The sequence below is a fragment of the Patella vulgata genome, chromosome 2 (genome assembly GCF_932274485.2).
Source record: "Patella vulgata chromosome 2, xgPatVulg1.2, whole genome shotgun sequence".
NCBI lineage: Eukaryota > Metazoa > Mollusca > Gastropoda > Patellidae > Patella > Patella vulgata.
Genome location: NC_065880.2, coordinates 68,337,659 through 68,357,820, shown reverse-complemented (window position 1 = coordinate 68,357,820; position 20,162 = coordinate 68,337,659). Strand labels below are relative to the sequence as shown.

Genomic DNA, 20,162 nt, shown 5'->3' with positions numbered 1-20,162 from the left:
ATGTTTATAAAATGTTTTGTGTCACTTATGTGTTGGTTATGTGAAGCCCGTTTAGTAACTATACAATGGAAAAGCATTTGAAAATGAACCAAAGCTTTATGGATGTTACTGAGAAGAGAGCAATGTGAAAATGTTGAAGAACACATTTTGCTACAGAATGCTTACTGCTTAAAAGAATGCATATTGGACAAACTTAAGTTACCAGAACTTGTAATAAAAGTGTACCATATGTTAGTCTCAAAATGACCTAGTTTCTATTGCGTGGAGTTAAAACAATTTCTTTCGCCAATTTGCAGTGATTACAAAATTCACACTTTAAAAAACTTTCATGCATTTTCAAAATATTTAAAAAAAAATAAAAACCCAACTGTACATAATTTTGTACATAACAATGGCATTTATTCTTGGTTTTTCTCCATCATTTAACCATATCTGATGATTGACAATTCAGAATATTGTTGTTTTTAAACGTCTTACATACTGTTTATTTAAAAAGCTATATTTTTGGGATGGTTACTGTGACAGGCATATCCAGCTAGTTTTTAACAGTATAAACATTCACGCTTTAAAAGTTCACAATACACATATACATAGAACTGTCCAATTATTTAATGTTATTGAGCTGTCACCAGTGATTGACTAAGGAAGGCTAAATGTCCTTTAGGGCACTTATTAGCATAATGACCCTTTTCACCACACTGAAAAGAAAAATTGATACATATTTCTAAAAACAAGGAAAATACCTCTTATTTAAACTATAATGAATGAATGAATGAAAAATGGTTTAATGGCACGTTAGCACCAACCGGGCTATATTGCGCCAAACATAAGTTAAATCATATCACAAAATTTTATATATTCATAAAAAAAAACAATATTATTTAAACTATAGAATTAAGTAGTCACACACAACACCCTGAGGGGGATCACGTGGCTTAGGGGGTAAGACGCTGGCTCGCTAGCCTGGAGGTCGGGTGTTCGATCCCTGCATTGGCCGAGAAAGTTCATCCAGATTTTCTGCCGTGATTCCCCCTTGTCAGTGATGCACGACGGAGGGCCTGACAAGGACAGCTGTCTAGTCATTCGGATGAGACGAAAAACCGAGGTCCAGTGTATACATTCGCGTGCACGTAAAAGACCCCTTGACAGTTGGAATCTGATATGAGAGTAGGCCGTAGTGCTGCTGTCCGGGCAAAATGTTCCGCATAGCGTATGCCCATCTTCATTAGCCCAGTTCGGAGCAAAACAGTAGGACGTTAAACCCCATTTTATTTCATTTCACAACACCCTGAGGAAGAGTAGCGCAACCTTGCCATTTGACACATCAAATGACTAGAACAAATAGTTACTGTATAGAGAGAGAGAGAGAGAAGGGGTTTAACGTCCACTCGACACAAACTAGATCATTTCGGGACTAACACACGGTTTAATTTTTTTATTTCAATAATTTGCTTGCGCGTAGGGGTCTTTAGCAGTGGGAGGAAACCGGAGGACCCGGAGAAAACCCACGAGGTTGGTTACTGTATAGAATTGTTTTGTCTGTGATATTGCAATTATAAACAGATGGTTGTGACTTTTTACAGTGATGAAAATCTAACATTCATTCAGAACAACTGCTGTGTTATAAACTACACCATTAACTTGGCAGAATTATTTTTCATTGTAAGTGACTCCCCAGAACAACTATGTTAAAGGAACCAACCTTGTAGCATGTTACTTGATCTAGTGGTCGTCTGCCATCCATTAGATGCTGTTCTTGAATCTGTTGTGCCAGCTGAAAATTAAAATTTAAAACATGGATTAACTAACTTCTGACTGTTTCTGCTACAACATATGGTTGAATTTGTTCAGACAAAAGGTTATTTAATGAAAAAAAGTAGTGCCCATTTCATCATGGCACGGCACTTTTGTGACTATACTCCCAACTATAAAAATGTAATTGGAATATTTTTGTGAATTATAACTAATAGTATTACAGAATGATGGTCAACTAACCTGTTGTTGTTCAACTTTAGCTTGAGAAGGCATCTTAATACATTGTAATGCTTTATGACCTTGTTCACCACAGAAATGACATGTTATATTTGTCTTCTTAGTTTGTTGTGTCTGATCTGCGATCGGTAAATCAAATTTAGGACTGCAGAAGAAAAGGGAAGAATAATTAACTGATTTAATTTACCTAACGTAATTCTTATGAACATATGAACATGATAAGTAAATATGGGGTGACTGTCTTATATTGTAAAACAATCGGGTATCTGTAGTCCACTCTTGCAAGCACCATTAAATTCAGTTAAGCTGATCTGAAAGGAAAAATTGTGGCCTCTAGAGAGCGGACCAGTAAAATTACGATAATTTAAGGGCCATAACCGCAGAACGAAAGTAGCGATTTGGCTCAAATTCAATCCCAACTGTCATCTTCTGATAAGAATTATTATCCTGAAGCTTGAAAACTGTCTGTCAAAAATGATGGCCTCTAGAGAGTGGCCAATCAAAATTACACTAATTAAAGGGCCATAACTCCAGAACAACAAAAATAGCAATTGTACCCAAATTCTATCCCAAACGTCGTCTACTCAAAGAAAACACTATACTAAAGTTTGAAAAACATTCGTCAATATTGATTGATTGAAATAGACCAATATTGAATTCTAATTTCTGTTTTTAATTTCAAATTTTATGAAAATACTGAATTAAAGGTTTAGCTCCTTGAAATATAAGGGGCAGAAATATGAACTTACTGTACAAATTTACATTTTGGACCTTCTAAACAAAAACCATTTAAGTAGTTCTGACATAAAACCCTTCTCATATGTCTATTTTTGCAGTTAGGACCTGAAAGAAAAGACATTATTATAGTAAGGAGAGAGAGAGAGAGAAATGGGGTATAACGTCCACTCGACACAAACTAGGTCATTTCGGGACTAACATATGTTTTTTAAAAATTTTATTTCAATAATTCGCTTGCGTGTAGGGGTCTTTAGCAGTGGGAGGAAACCGGAGGACCCAGAGAAAACCCACGAGGTTGGACAGGTGACCCTACTCCTTGTCACGTACAACTGGTGAATCGAAACCCCACCAGTTGACTCAATGACAGGCCGTATGATACAGCGCGCGCGTGCTATATAGTAAGGAAACTTCCATAGTAATCGGAAGTGTTATATAATACATGTAGTAGGTTTCAATTTTAATCATAATCAGATTGGTCCAATAATACTCTTATGTTCTTATACAAATTTATGTAATTCAATCACAGTGTTAATAGTGTTATTCTTTGAGACTTTTTGATACAAATATTTATGTACATTTGAGGGGCACCAAATCCATAAAATAAATATAGATGGACACGTCATAGCTTATGTTAGTAATGAACAATTTTATTAATTTTAAGACCAACATGCATTGTCTTTTGATAAGATTACTATTCACCGTATATGCACTTTAATTCAATATTTAAGTTTTCCTTAAGACTTTTGAAAATTACTTACTTACAGAAGTACGGTAACACAAACATTGTACATCATAAAATCCTGGTCCCATTAAATTTGTGACTTACTTTTATGACAGATAACAGCTTAAATGGGTCCACAGGGCCAAAATGTACCATTCTGACTATGGTAGGTCATGAAGTTACCATAATATCTGCACTTTTTTATAAGTTTAACAGTTACATACCAAAAGCTAAAACATTTTCGTATGATTCATAACAGCACAATGCCCTATATACTTACCATGACGACAAAATCCTCGATCATACCAAGGACAGTCTTTAATCTTTTTCTCTGGATCAATATGAAGGAAAGGACATTCTTTATTACTACACTGACCTGTGATAAATGATTATTACAAGTATTTTATTAAGATATAATTTATGACATATTGGTATTCAGAATACAGATTTAATTATAGTAAATTAGGAAGGGGATGAGTTAGCCAAACCAACATATAGGCATCTGTGCTTCAAGAAAAAAGAAAGATAGGTTGCCAGGCAACGAAACATACGCCCACAGCAGCTAAGTCGTCCGGGCAGTCAAAAAGTGTTGTCGCATATAATTTTTGTCAGTAATGAGAACATTTATAACACATGAAAATCTGATTACAAATAATAACCCATGAAGTACATGTAATTATCAGAAAACATTAGAATTTGTTTCAATTCTTTGTCTCATGACCTTAAACAATTTATATTACCATAAATCGCTGAAAATCAATAGGCTTCTTCATCTCATGACCTTTAACATGCGTATACCTTTTAAAGTCAATCAGATATTAACTTTAGCCTCTACAGTTACCACAAAACAGTTCAAAGTGATCAAGGGCCATAACTCCAGCAGTAATTATCGGCATTCGTTTAAAATCTACAGGCTTCTGCGTTTCATGACCTAAAAAACTGTGTATTTAAATTCAATCAGAAATTGCTGCAAATCAATAGGCTTTGTCGTCTCATGACCTTAAACACTGTGTATAAATTCAAAGCCAATCGGATATTAACTTTAGCAACCAGAGTGTCCACAAACAATTGACAGACAGGGGCAACGACAATATACAACCACATTTCAATGTGGGCGTATAAAAATAAAACAAATAAAAATTATTAATAAACTCCATTAATATTAATTCTTTCTTCTACATCTTCAAACTAGTCAAGAATTCATGTTTCTTGCCAATTACCATAATAATAACATGACCAAAAATTTGATGTTCACTTACCAAATTTGGAGAAAAAATAACATTCAGGCATCTTTGTCATATCATACTCATGTAAAAATTCACAATCATCACCCTTCTTACATAAACCCCTGAGCCAATGTTTACAAACAACTGTTCTGTCTCCTCTAACATGACGGAAAGGACAGGCTGTTCCTTTATTGCAACCTGTTACTAAATAAAAAGTGCAGGTTCCTGATCCAGATTCTGAAAAAAAGAAAAAAAGCAATTTGATCTCTACCATATTCCTGAAGCAATGACCCAAGAAATCCCTCTCTAGCCATTGCTGTATTGAGACTGAAAACTTGAGTCTTTCACGGTCACGGTGCGAGCCCATTCTCATCGTTCAATCAAATCTCTCCTGAGTAAAATGTAGGGAATTTTCATGAATTAACCGGGGTGACCTCCTTCAAAAAAATCCTAGTGTAGTGTTTGTTAGTGCCGATTCCAAGAAAAATTTTACCCTTAGATGCATCAGGAACAAAAATCAATACTCGCATAGGGAAATTTGACCATCGCTGAAACTCGCTATTGTAACGAAAATTGTTTGACTCAAATCTCTGATAAAAATTCTATAAATATGTACCAATTATCACTGTCTACCTTTAAATATTCGGAGATTTGGCGGCCGAATTGTCAGCCAGTGCGCGCTGTATCATAAGGTCTGTCTTTGAGTCAATTGGCATGGTTTCGATTCCCCGGCTGTACGTGACAAGGAGTAGGGTCGCCTGTCCAACCTCGTGGGTTTTCTCCGGGTCCTCCAGTTTCCTCCAACTGCTAAAGACCCCTACGGGTAAGCAGAGGTCGCAGTGGATCAATATCGATTTGCGTAAAAATACGCAGACATTCTAAAATTTTGCGTTTTTGCCCTCTACATTTGCGTGACTTAGAGCCTCTTAAAATACTCAATATAGAAGCATGTAAAGTCGTTTTGTGAACAACCCTATTTTAAGCGTCCTTATTTCATTGATAGGCCTACGGTATTTAGTCTAATGACGACTGGAGGTTAACGGCATGTCTATGGTTGATGGCACAGTCATTTCAATCTTTCACTTCGACAGGACGTAAAGAGAAAACTATCGCTATGAAAGCAAACATTTGATTGGCTGAATGTAAACAGTATATCGTGTTCTAGCCAATCCCAAGTCTTGTATGAAATGCGCTTTATTGCTTCCAATAGGATAGCTACGTAGGAGGCTTACTGCCATGAACTTAGAATGAAATAAGGGGAAATATAAAAAACTACCGAGACAACATGCAGTAGAGGTGTGTAAATGCCGGGTGAAGCACATACGACATAGAATAATCTAATTATTCTCACGTCAGGGGAATTTTCTGCGTGTAAATTATGCAGCGTCTGTCAATATTTGCGTTTATTTTGAAAAAAATGCATGAAATACGCGGATTTTTGCATGACTGCGACGTTTGCGTGCAAGTGAATTATTGAAATAAAATTGAACCATGTGTTAGTCCCGAAATGATCTAGTTTGTGTCGAGTGGACGTTAAAACCCATTTCTATCCATCTCTCTCTTTAAATATTCGATAATAATAATTTTGTTAAGAATATCCAGTTTGTTTAAGACACTATAATACGTAACAGGACAACCCTTCTCATTGATCTGTTGTGTGGTCCAAGAGATGATAGAAAGATCCAACATTCGCAGCGATTACCAAATGTTACATTGTAGCTATTTTGGATCGCCTCATTTGTCACACAATTAGTTTCTCTGCAATATTCTGTAAATGTACTAGTTAATTGAGTGTAATACATTTTGCGCGTTCTGAAGTAATGTAGCTGAGTTTGTCACATGACACTTTACGGTAACATATTTAGAGCTCTGGTTAATCTGGTTGTTGACCGGACAGAAATATGCATTGGGTATGGCTATGTTTGAGTGGGATTAGGTCTCACCAAACAAAACACTGCAAGGACGAAGGAGTATGGACCTCCACAGGCTAAATTAACCTTGTCAAAACCTATTTATATCAATATAAGTCACTAATTTCCACAAATGTTGGTTGTCACTCTCAGTCTCAGAATTTATGTAAAGGAATTTACTAACTAAAAGGAATTAAGGACAATTAAATTAGGTTGTTTTAATATCATATTTTCACATAATTCACTTCCCATTAAAGATTATCGTTATCTCAAATACTGGGCCTACAGTACTAATTGAAAAACACTATACCAATTTTTATTTCTCATATTGTCATTGTGACTTTATGTTGGGAATACCTAAGAAATTGTATCATTTAATTTATCATTTAGCCTAATAATAGGCGTTATTAATAAAAAAAACAAACTAACTATCCATTCCGGGAAATGGCAATACTTGTGCACCAATCTGCTGTTCAAGGGCTATTTCTACATCAAATCGTAGATGGCCTGACGGTGCGACAACCTCTTGCATTTTGAATCTTTTCTTGGGGGATTATTATCCTTTTATTATTAAATACATTTAAAGAATCAATTCGGAAACTACTGTTCGTTGTTTGGTGAATGGTCCTAACCGGAAGTTAACTTGACTTCCTGTTTATCGTTTTTAGATTGATTCCGTTTTAAGATTGCGTTTTCAAGTTTATCCACAATTGTTTGCGAATTATGTCTTTGTGTGGGATATATTTTTACCATATATTTCCATATATTAATTTTCAGATCAATATGAAACAACAGTACTTAGTAACTTTCTTAGTTATGCGTTGAAAACGAAACGATTAAGATTACTGATGTGGTGGAACAAAAATTCTTCTGGGATAGAATTACTCCTCATTATTCTTCTATTCTGTTTGGGTTTTTTTTATACGCAGACATTAAAATTAGTCGTTACACCTTCCGCCCATTGTTCTAGGGGAATGGAATGGGGTTTATCTACTTTTCTGGTGCACCCGGGAAAGCATATTTCATGCCGTTGATTATGTGCCGTGGTAAAGATTGCATATGCATCAGCCTTTTCACCTACCGGTAGTAGGCCTACTGTTGTTTGTACAAGTTCCAAATTCCAATTTTCATTTCGGATTAATGGAAATTGGGGCAGGGGGTCAAATGGGCTTGATCTATTTCATAAGGCCAACTTCAAGTTTGATCTAAGGTTACGAGATGTAAACAGGGCTAGCACTAATCCCAACCGTAACCTTTACCCTAACCTACAAACTTGCCAACAATCACATGCCCTAACATAATTAACATATCAGTGACCTTGATGAAATATTTAGTTGGCCTTAAATAGGGTTAGGGTTGGGGTTAGCACTATATCAATGGGGTATGCCCCCTCCCCGTCTATCTGGATCCAGGGAGCACACTTTAGAATCAGATTCTTTTCTTGGATCATTGGAAATGACATTTCTGGGCCATTTTTTTTTTAAATTTTCTGTGAGAGGCCACCAGTTAGCACTCTTCGGGCCATGCAGCTTCGCCAGAAGTGCCCCCCCCCCCCAATAATTGTTTAAATAATCTTGGTTGATTCCCAGTTCAATTGATATCCCAAGCCTAAATTGTAACCAAACTACTTTCTGATTTTCAGACAGAGCTGGAACTTGAATGTGATTTCACAGATCATATTAAAGGAGCAGTCACACAATTCCCAGTTTCGACTCAATATATTGACAGGTAAAGACAGGTTAATTCAGCCAGATAACCAATACTTCAAGAAAACAAATGCTTTGGTTTAATAGACCATGAGAGTTTTATATGACAGAATAGATCGGAGCATGCCAATGACCATAGATTTATAAATAATAAGCAATACATTACATTGTAACTGATGACCAACTAATGATTAAATAATATGCTGCTCACAAAGATATAGAATGTATGGAGATAATATAGATTTATGTCAGCCATTCATTCTGGATGACTTAAAAAAAAAAAATATATCTAGAGCTTTTCATCATAATCAAACAAAAACCATCCCATATGAAAGTAAAATTGAGAGAGAGAGATGGGGTTTAACGTCCACTCAACACAAACAAGGTCATTTCGGGACTAACATGGTTCAATTTTATTTAAATAATTTGCTTGCGCATAGGGGTCTTTAGCAGTGGGAGGAAACCGGAGGACCCAGAAAAAACCCAGAAGGTTGGGCAGGCAACCCTACTCCTTGTCACATACAGCCAGGGAATCGAAACGACTACAGTTAGTTGACACAATGACAGACCTTATTATATAATGTACAAGCGCTAACCATTCGGCCATCCAACCCCCCAAGTATCATTGAAGTGTCCAACCAAATGCAAGGGTTGCAGGATAATATTGAACAGATGTATGTACATGTATTTTTATTATTATATGTATCAACATATTTGGTCATTTTATAACTGAATCCTAAAGCTATAGACTGTTTTAGAAAAAAAAATCTCCTGTTTATTTGCAAAGGAGAATCTTGGTCTTTGAATTAAGATACTTTCCTCAACTAAAAAATATCAATGATGTAAAAAAATCCAATGTCAATGATTGTTTATATATAACTGAGAAAAGAAAGTCGTTTACATTTCCCCAGAGCACTAATTCAACCGCTTTCAAGTATTCCATCTGCATTTATATCCACAAAATACCTGTAATCATTTCAGGTTATCTACCCATGACAATATTTCTCAGACCCTCTCCAATTTTTCTTTTTGAAAATATGATTTTCCAATGTAATGTACAGGATAAATTTTGCATACACAAAACCTATTTTGCCATCATTAAATAAAGAACAGGCAACTCAACATATAAGCAAGTTATACAATCATTCATATACATTGTTTATATTATTTAAGTATGTAAATAAGACAGATAAACATATACAGTATTGTCTTATTAAAGATGCATTATGTAAAAGCTAAATCTGCTTGTTGCAGGTAATTCTTTTGGTCTTTAATCTTATATAAATTATTAATCAGACATTTATTCACAAAACCAACTCTCTAGAACATCAGATGATCACAATTTTTAATGGATTGAATAACATTTGCCATTTATCAATTTAAACCAAAAATGGACAATCCTGGTAACTTCGCTTAGACTGAAATTTTCAATATATTCATTTTTTATTATCTGTTTTAATACTATTATATTATAGCAAGAACAACCAACTCTTTATCTAAATCTTACATAATGCATCTTTAAGGTATGTTTTATAAATGCATTTAGCCATCAACAGTTTACCAACCAATAATTAAATAACTATTGTAAAAACAAGAAAATAATGCAATAAACATAACCTAATGAGGGTCACATTAATTTCAAAGCACTTTTGTATTTTGTAACTTAACACCCTTCAAAACAAATATAGTCAACTGTGATCAATAGGATGGTGCTAATGTAACAACTATGCAACTGTCTGGTAACAATTGGTTACTTCTATTGTTAAAAATGAAAGTAGTCTTAGTCAACACAGATAAATGTAAGATTCATTTAATACACATTCTGTAAAACAAGAAATATATGAAATAAAGAAACCAATATGTTAAATGTGACCTATCTCCAATCCTATTAATCTAAATAAGCTTACACAATTTTCATCTCAAATATGTTATGCACATTGTTATTTTACCAGAAACCAGTGGTTCTATCAACCATCAAAAAAAACCAACAAAAAAACCCAAAAATTGATGGTTGATTAATCAGACAATTAGCTATCAATATCACTAATAACATAACAATGAGGTCATTATCAGGTGATGGTCTTACTTGAATATATAATATACATATATAATTACAAGAAGATGACAGGATATGGGCAGGTACCTTTAATATCAATTCAAATTTAAGTAGCATGTTGCATTACTTTCTTGCTTTACAGTACCATCAAAAAAACTATAGCTAAAATAGAAACTTGAACTGTGAATGGTGTAGGTATAACAAATTATAGTTGGCATATAATAATTCATAGATTTATACAATGTTATATATATAATTCTTAATTGATTATTATAAATGATACAAAGATGTCATGATTTTCCTTTGGAAGAAGCCACCTGTTTTTTCTTGTTTTCTAATTCTGAAAAGATATTAATAATAAAAGATGAATGAATGAGTCATAAGGAATGTAAAATATGTATAGTAAAACCTAAAAGGCTAACACAAATGACAACTCTATAAAAAGAGAAGCATCCTCAGAAAGCCAATACGGATAGGATTATTACAATTGATAATATTTCTTTTTCTGTGGTAGAGCATGCCATAAAGTCTACAAGTGAGCATTATTCAATATACTCAAATTCTTATATCCATGTGTTTTTCACATGGAGTCGAGCTGATTTTCTGTAGAAGGTACTCTGAAAGGTCAGTTCAGAACACATCTATGCACAATGTCCGAGACAGACATATCGAGTAAAGTTTATGTTGTAAATGAATACAGAACGGAATGTTTAAATTCATTCTACATTCATTTTAAGACATTATCAGATCCGAAACTAAACAAATTCGGACCCAAAAATAGAAAAAATCTATTTTTTTTACTAAGCAAGTTAAAAATATTAACTATATAGTAGTTTCGTCCTGTCTAACACAGCGTCGCTAGCTAAGTATTTGCAAAGAAAAGCTGTAATTTAATTTGTGGTGGACAGATCTTTTGATAGAAAAAAAAATGAAATGAAATGGGGTTTAACATCCTACTGTTCTGCACCGAATTGGGCTAATGAAGATGGGCATATGCCATACAGTGTGATATGAGGACAATTTTGCACGGACAGCGGCACTACGGCCTATTCTTATATCGAATTCCAACTGTCAAGGGATCTTTTACATGCACACCAATGTGTACACAGGACCTTGGTTTTTTGTACCATCTGAACGACTAGACAGCTGTCCTTCTCTGGTCCCTCCGTCCTGCATCACTGACAAGGGGGAACTACGCCAGAAAATCTGGATGAATTTTCTTGGCCAATGCAGGGGCTAGCTAAGCTTGATGAGAATCAAACAACTCGAAACATAGAAGATAAGGCATACAATGTTGGGATATGGAATCTACCTAAGCAACAGAATAACCTATTTTACTGTAAATAACCAAGAAAAGTCAATCTTAGTATTATACTTAAAATTGTTTTACCTTTTCTTTCTTCGTCTCGTTTTTTAGCCTGTTCTTCTCTTTGTTTTCTAATAAGTGCTAAACGAGCTAGATCAGCTTGAGCTTCTGTAGTTTTGCCTTCCATGTGTAGTTGATCATACTTTTTCTTTGCTTCAGTTTTTTCTAATTCTTCTCTACAAAAAAAATAACACTGGACATTTATTCCTATATTATTTTATGGAAATTTATATGCTAAGTGCATATTATAGAGCAATCACATCTACAAATTTTTATTTTCAAATTTAAGCCTTATAGAAAGTGCACCGAACTACACACAACCAAAAACCTCAGGACTGTTTTAGCAAAGACGCACTATCCGTTAAAGAAATATTCACCCACTCGCAACTTTGTTTTCTGGGCTGCAACTTTCCAATTCACTTTGATACTGTATTAGATTATATATTTAAAATGATTACCTTTCACGACGAGATAAAACTGTTTTATGTCCAGTATCAATATCAGTCACTTTTTTAGCTTGTTTTACCGAACGATTAGGATTAGCTACTTCAATAAATCCCTCTACACCCTTTGATTTTTTCTGAAAAAGTACAGATAATTATATAGTCCTATGGTGTTGGCATGATATATCCTTGAATTGATGTATCGCAGTTCACGGTTCGTGTATTGAACCGCGAGATGCTGAATTGATTACTTACAATTCTTTTTTATGTTTTTTTTGTCGCTTCAAGAACTAACCGGCCACTTTAATTATCCATGACACACATTATTCACAGGTAAACAAACACCCTTAATTGTTTTGGTCCTTATTTAGATGGCAATTTTCTTTCCAGGTTTTATTAACTCCAATAAAAATATTAATTATTTATTTATCCTGTTGTTTTCTTGGTAAATATTGACCTGGTTATGAATCGTGATACGAATCGTATTGCAGCACCTGAATCGCAATACATATTGTATCATGACCCAGTCACAATACCCAACACTAGACCGGAGATCTAACCACGAAGAAATGTAAACAAAAGATGCTCTCAAATTGTGTGAATATCAACACGCCTCAATCCCAAAATAAATAATGACACTGACAATTCAAATTTTTCATTTTATAAAGTGTCAAGCAATCCAGTTGTTTATCACCTTACTTAACCTGATCAGAAAATGCTCACTATTGAATTATCCCAGGTATTTATGTAACAAAACGATATACGCACCAAGTTTCATCACTCTCAATCAATTAGAATATTGTGTTCTCTCTGCTTAACCTAGGCGAAAAAATGCTCGCTAAGACATTCAGCTAGTGAACATCTACACCAAATTTGAACATTCTGCCTGAATTAGAAGCCAAGTTATTGTGTTCCAAATGATGTGACAGACAAACATATTTTACTGGTCTCCTTCTTGCCATCAATTCACAGATTTGTCTAAAACTTTTAATGCAATCTAATTTGAACATGCTCGAACAAGCAGTTTAATCATACCACTTCAAATCAAAGATAATTTTTTTACTGACGGGTTCATTTCTTCTTTAAAAGAACAGATTAATTATTTTGGTGGCATACATCCTTACAGTTAACTTATATTACCCTTATTACTATTACTGTGCAAGCCCATTATGTATTTAATAAAACAAATGATTGTACCTCTTCTTCTTCATCACTACTGCTATCTGAACTAGAAGAACTTCCACTGCCATCTTTTTTTCTACTACTGGTGGCACCAGCACCCTCCTCTTCATCACTTTCCCCTTCACCTTGCTGCCGCTAAAATAAATAATTCATTTCTAAATTTATTCAGAAGCATAACAATTTTTATCCATAACACTGAGACATTGTTGTAGCTTGAAACAGTGAGATTTACTAACTTGATTATTCCAACATTTGTATTTGATTGCTGGAGAATGTTGGGTTCTGGATATACAAGGCTCAAACAGATGTATCAGTAACCAAGAATTTATTAAATTTACAAGCTGATCATTGTTTTTTACTGTTTTTATTCGAGAGTATGTCAATTATGCGGTCAATAACATTAATTTATATAAAACAGAAATGAACTGAGTATTGTTTATTGGTACATATACATGTATACCAGAATTATGATCTCGAAGTTCAATTGATCCAAAAGTTCCATATTTTATTGACTCATTTCCTTCTTGTAGTAATATATATCAGAATATGTTATCATTTACCCTCCAGTTTTTTTCTCTTTCTAATTTTTGTTCTTCATTTTTTAATGCCTCTTCATCTGTAAAATGACGTCTTTGTCCCTTTTTACTTTTCTTGCCTCGACTGTCTCTTAACCCACCTGCAATATAATGAAATAATATTACTTGAAAAATCAGAAAATATCTAAACAAAGAAATTAAAGATAGGTTGCCAGCCAACGAAACATATGCCCACAGCAGGTAAGTCGTCCAGGCAGACCACAAGTGTTGTCGGATATTTTTTCTTCTGTCAGTAATGAGAAGATTTACAACACATGAAAATCTGATTACGACTACGAGTAATAACCCATAAAGTAATTATCAGAAAACATTAGAATTTGTTTCGATTGGTTGTCTCCTGACCTTAAACAATTTATATTAACTTTAGCCTCTGGAGCGTCCAGATTTTTCAAAATGACCAAGGGCCTTAACTCTGGCAGTAATTATCGGAAATCGTTGAAAAAGAATAGGATTCTTTGTCTCATGACCTGAAACAGAAGTTTAAAGCCAATCAGATATTAACTTTAGCCTCAAGAACTTCTACAAAATTTTTCAAAGATGTGAAGGACTATAACTCTGGCAGTAATTATCAAAAATAGTTGAAAATCAATAGGCTTCTTCGTCTCATGACCTTAAACATTGTGCATAAATTTAAAGTCAATCAGATATTAACTAGAGCGTCCACAAGATTTTTTTAAAGTGTTCCTGAGCCATAATTATCGGAAATCACTGCAAATCAATAGGATTCATCGTCTCATGACCTTAAACACTGTGTATAAATTTAAAGTCAATCAGATATTAACTTTAGCCTCTAGAGCATCCACAAGATTTTTCAAAGTGATCAAGGTCAATAACTCTTGCAGTAATTATCGGAAATCGCTGCAAATCAATAGGCTTTTTCGTCTCGTGACCTTAAACACCATGTATAAATTTAAAGTCAATCGGATCTTAACTTTAGCCTCTAGAGAGTCCACAAGCAATTGTGGATGCCGGACGGACGGGGGCAATGACAATATACAACCACATTTCAATGTAGGCGGATAAAAAGTAACATTTTTCGTTTTCAAGAAATTAAATATCTTTAATAGTTTTCTTATTACATACACCAGTTCTTAATAAGCTTCGTCGAGATTTTCTGGCCTCATTACCCCTTGTCAGTGGTGCAGGATGGAGGGTATGACAAGGGCAGCTGCCTAGTCATTCGGATGGGTTAAAAAAACCGAGGTCTCGTGTACACAATAGCGTGCAGTTGGAAGATTGCATGTACACATACTATTGCAATCTAAAGAGTTAAATTCCCCAGTAAGAAATGAAATGGGGTTTAACGTCCTACTGTTCTGCTCCAAGTGGGCTAATGAAATTGGGTTCCCCAGTAAGGTGCCTTTTGATTTAAATGTCATTACATTAGGCAATGACATGCCTAAGTCAACAGTCTGTTAAGCTAGTGAATGAGAACAGATAATACAGAACAGGGTTGGTTCTGTATCTAGGGTATAGTGTGCTTATTTTTATGTACAGTGACAGGAGCCAAATCACAATACCCGATAAATGATATATTGTAAAAAAAAATTGTTTTTGGCAGAAACAGATCTTCACCAACATCAGATTAACAGCAGGCCTCCAGTTTTCACCAACATCAGATTATCAAGCCAAGAACTATCAACTAAGGAAGGTTGGATGAAATAGGTGACATAAATATCAATAAGTCCATATGATTAACTTTGTCAGTTAGGGTTGTCACTTTTTTAAGGAGCTAAATCGCTAATATTTGGGACCTAGATTGACACAAATGGGTCACAACTCACAACAAATGTAACAATATAATATGAATGTATAAACTGATTTACATACAATCGCCTCCAGATAAGAAGGGAAGGTGTGGTGGGGTAATGTGGGCCACAGCTCTGACAAGCTTGTCGTGTGACATTTCTTTAAAATGTTATTTACCATTTACCAAGACTTCTACATCCTCTAAGAATGTGCTACTCATCATAAAAAGTTCAGAGATACATTCCACAAAAAAGCTCAGTATTATAAGAAACTTTCTGCATTAAAAGTTTTTTGGGGGTTGAAGATCATATCAGTGCATTTCATGACACATTTACCTTGTAAACAAAATCTCTTCGAAGCATTAAAATAGATTACTACTGTTAGGCTCTAGCATGTAGTTAAAGGGAGAGAACTCCTGGTCTATTTTTATGAAATTCTGACTTATCTAATCCTTGTCACTTAGGGTAATATGGGACATGCAAATTGGGGTGATATGAACCATGGTTCATATTATGCTCTAACCAATAAAAATAAATTATCCACAGAATCTTAATTTCTTGGGAATGATTTGTAGCATAAATCATAAGCTAAAATTATTTTTAGCATTTTTAGTTGGTTTTTTTTACTTGTTTCAGAAGCATTATAACGACTATACGGGGAAGGGGCGGGGGTAATATGGGACATAATTTTTGCTTTCAGCTCATATTACCCCATCCAAGCGGGTTAATATGGGCCATAACCCATTATTTCTTAAGACCTATAGCAAAAAATTAGCAATTCACATTGTCTTTACATTTCATTAATTGAAAAGATGAGTTCCATAGCTTCAATTAGAAAGTTGAATTGTTTCAATATCACACTAACTTCTAACTATACCCAGGAAATATTCCATGGCAAAAAATATGTCCCATAATACCCCCACCCCCATATGGTAGGATTCCCCATGCAACCAAAATTTTCCCTACTGAAAGTTGAAGTCGACACGGCAAATGTGCACGCTTCAAAGGCTCGTCTCGAAGTGATTTCTGGCTAGTCACAAGGTTCGATACGAGTCTATAAATAGCCATCGCACACTAAATTTTGTACACATCTATCAACTATAGTATTACAGCGTAAAAAATCTATTTATTGTTGATGATTCTGAAATGCAGTAATATTTAATTTTTTGGTAATTACAGCAACTTTTGTACACATCTATCGACTATAGTATTACAGCCGTAAAAAATCTATTTATTGTTGATGATTCTGAAATGCAGTAATATTTAATTTTTTGGTTATTACAGCAACTTTAGAAATTACGTTTGTTTTATTTTTTAAATTGCTTTATCATTAACTATACCTTTAAAAGTGGCATCGTTTGGTTTAGTACAAATTAATATCTCTGAAACACTCGGGTTAGGCAAGAACATGATACTAGCAGTAGTTTCATTTTACTTTTACAAGGTTCTTAAAACAATTGTTGAGTTGCCTAACGTGTGTTACTAAATTCAATTTCTTGTTCCAGCCTTCTGTTATGTTTCATAAACCAGCGGCTGCCAAGCAGGACACGCCCACATTTTCGAGAGATGGATAGAGAACAAGCTAACAAGAAAGTGATTTTTCCTACAATCAAGGGCCATAATTCAGGAAATTACAATTCGATATGCGCATATATCGAAAGGAACTGAGATCTTTGTGTTATAAACTTACATTTCAAGTTTCAACAAAATCAGATAAAAATTGTGACCTCTATAGGGTCCACAACCTTGATATACCATATTTTTACGCTATTTGAGAACGAACGGCGGCCATTTTGTCTGTCAATTTGGGGCGATTTTCACAAAATTCAAACTCAACTGTCCTTAGGGTGGAACGGTAATATAATAATACGTTTTTTTAAATCGGATAAAAATTATGACCTCTAATGGGTCCACAAGCTAAAAACATGATTTTTCGTACAATCTGGGGCCATAATTCAGGAAGTTACGGTCCGATATGGGCAAATATTGAAAGGAACCGAGATCTTTGGGTTATAAACTTATATTTCAAGTTTCAACAAAATCGGATAAAAATTGTGACCTCTATAGGGTCCACAACCTTGATATACCATATTTTTATGCTATTTGAGAACGAACGGCGGCCATTTTGTCTGTCAATTTTGGGCGGAATTTCACGAAATTCAAACTCAGTCATCCTTAGGGTGTAACGGTGATATAATAGAACGGTTTTTTAAATCGGATAAAAATTATGACTTCTATAGGGTCCACAAGCTAAAAACGTGATTTTTCATACAATCAGGGGCCATAATTCAGGAAGTTACTGCAAATATCGAAAGGAACTGAGATCTTTGGGTTATAAACTTACATTTCAAGTTTCAACAAAATCGGATAAAAATTGTGACCTCTATAGGGTCCACAAGCTAAAAACGTGATTTTTCGTACAAACAGGGGCCATAATCCATGAAGTTTCGATCCGATACATGCCAATATCGAAAGCAGCCTAGATCTTTTGGGGATAAACCTATATTTCAAGTTTCGTCGAAATCGGATAAGAATTGTGACCTGTAGAGAGTCCACAAACAATTGTGGACGGACGGACAGGGGCGACGGCATACTACGTCCACATGAAAATGTGGGCGTATAAAAAAGTAGACTTGATTATCCCAGCCTTAGACGGAGAATGGTCGGTAGTCTGGTTAAGCAAGACTAATTTCAAAACCAGGGCATGTAACCCATTTTTTACTCAAAAGTGCCCGGATGTTATGGCCGACACTCGTAACCATTTTTCAGTCTACTATTTATTGATGGTTAAATAAACATGACTGTTTATTTAGTGACTATAAATGTGCGAAACTGATTTAAGGCTTGGTATATATATATATATATATATAGATATTGTGGTGTAATTGTCGAGATATTTGGAGATATTTATTTGATTACATGTCATTTCGGTCCCGTGTCATTTGGGACTTGCGACATTTCGGACTCAAAAAAATATGGCCTCGACGTTTCGGACTTGGGCAGGTGACATTTCAGACTTGGGAATAAGTTGAAAGGAAAGGTGACATTTCGGACTCGGGAATAAGTTGAAAGGAAAGGTTGAACACAACTGTCATTGTAATTTATTTTTTTAAAAAAGAATAATATGCTGTAAAATTTATTTCAAAATGACCTACACAAAAAACAAAAGTAAATATTACTCGACATGCACTGCTTTTACAAGCCCCTAGAATGTTTTAACGATAATCCGGAAGCTACACGATGACATGCATTCCTCGACAAGCTTGTCTTAGACAGCAGTACCAATCGATAAATTAGTGCGTACAAAGAAAACTCTTTTCGGAAAATAACAGAAATGGCAACGATCAAAATGGTACGGTAATTAAAGCTGATTAACCGATAATCCCTATATTATTGTAGTATGCGCAAAGAAACCTTACAGTTCTTTAGTGGACGAGGAAACGTGAGTTGTCAATCAGCGATAATGGCGGTGGTGTCTTGATTCGATTATTCCGACTCACGTAAAAGACATTTAGGCTTTCACAATTACAAAAACATTAGCAGTATTACTAAATATACACACATTTTCAACAATATTGTATTATTGTTTAGTTCAATACACGCCGAAGAAACAAAACAAAATAGAACAAGCAGTGTAAAATCAGTGTTAACTTTTTTATTAGCGGTCTCAAGAATGGTCGATCAATTAAATAAAACAAAACAACTATTGGACTCACATAAAACGAAAATAAAAAACAAGCTGTTACAAATATATCACACAAATGTTCAACAGTCTTTAAGTTATTCATCAGAGTTCGAAAAGTCGCCAGACGGAGTCCAAAAAATCGTCTGTGTTGAGTCTGAAATGACGCGGGACCGAAATGACGTGCTACCATTTATTTATGGTGGGGCACCCTACATATGGCTTCACTGTTCGACAGGACTTCATACAAATGGCGCTGAAATGCACTATGGTACCATACACGATTTGTCTTTTATACAAATGCCTTGAAATGGTAAAATGTTTATTTTGTCTTAAATATAATAGAAGCTGTCTAGATCACAACATCAATGTTGATTCAAATTGATAAATAATTCGTGTTTTCAATGGCGTACACTTTGGATGATATTGAGTTCGAGACTTAGCTACTTTAACTCTTGCCTATCAAGTTGATTGCAACATTTAGATCTATTGCAATTCATTATGACCATGATGGCATATGGCCATGTGTTACATTCGTGTGTTTATTATTTCATGTTTTTTGTGGCGGTCTGGACTCGATAGATCTATCAGCACGATATGTTGTAAAATATTTGTACCTTACTTAAAATGTCAAAGCTATTTGTTTATCAATCAATCAATACATTATACCTCTTGGCATCTTGAAATATATATTTGATGCCGATCTGTTATAAACTTTCTGAACTTATGAACTGCCTACTATTGCTTTCAAGCTGACACAGCGCCATCTGTGAAGGGAGGTGTTGTTGATGTAATA

The 20,162-nt window shown here is 34.7% G+C and overlaps 2 protein-coding genes across 2 annotated transcripts; both read right to left on the bottom strand.

The window, feature by feature from the left end:
- Positions 1–374: 374 nt before the first annotated feature.
- On the bottom strand, positions 375–7,241 carry LOC126811017 (cleavage and polyadenylation specificity factor subunit 4). Its single transcript, XM_050536483.2, has 7 exons — positions 7,017–7,241; positions 4,711–4,914; positions 3,732–3,827; positions 2,742–2,835; positions 1,996–2,137; positions 1,703–1,774; positions 375–698 (listed from the first exon to the last, which is right to left on the bottom strand). Exons 1-7 carry the CDS (start codon positions 7,117–7,119, stop codon positions 615–617), a joined length of 795 nt encoding a protein of 264 aa, XP_050392440.1. The 5' UTR covers positions 7,120–7,241; the 3' UTR covers positions 375–614.
- A 1,109-nt stretch (positions 7,242–8,350) lies between these two features.
- On the bottom strand, positions 8,351–20,162 carry LOC126811018 (28 kDa heat- and acid-stable phosphoprotein). The gene is made up of 6 exons (XM_050536484.2): positions 20,036–20,162; positions 13,901–14,016; positions 13,356–13,475; positions 12,174–12,295; positions 11,740–11,891; positions 8,351–10,689 (listed from the first exon to the last, which is right to left on the bottom strand). The coding sequence occupies exons 1-6, from the start codon at positions 20,043–20,045 to the stop codon at positions 10,640–10,642; spliced, it is 570 nt and encodes a 189-aa protein (XP_050392441.1). The 5' UTR covers positions 20,046–20,162; the 3' UTR covers positions 8,351–10,639.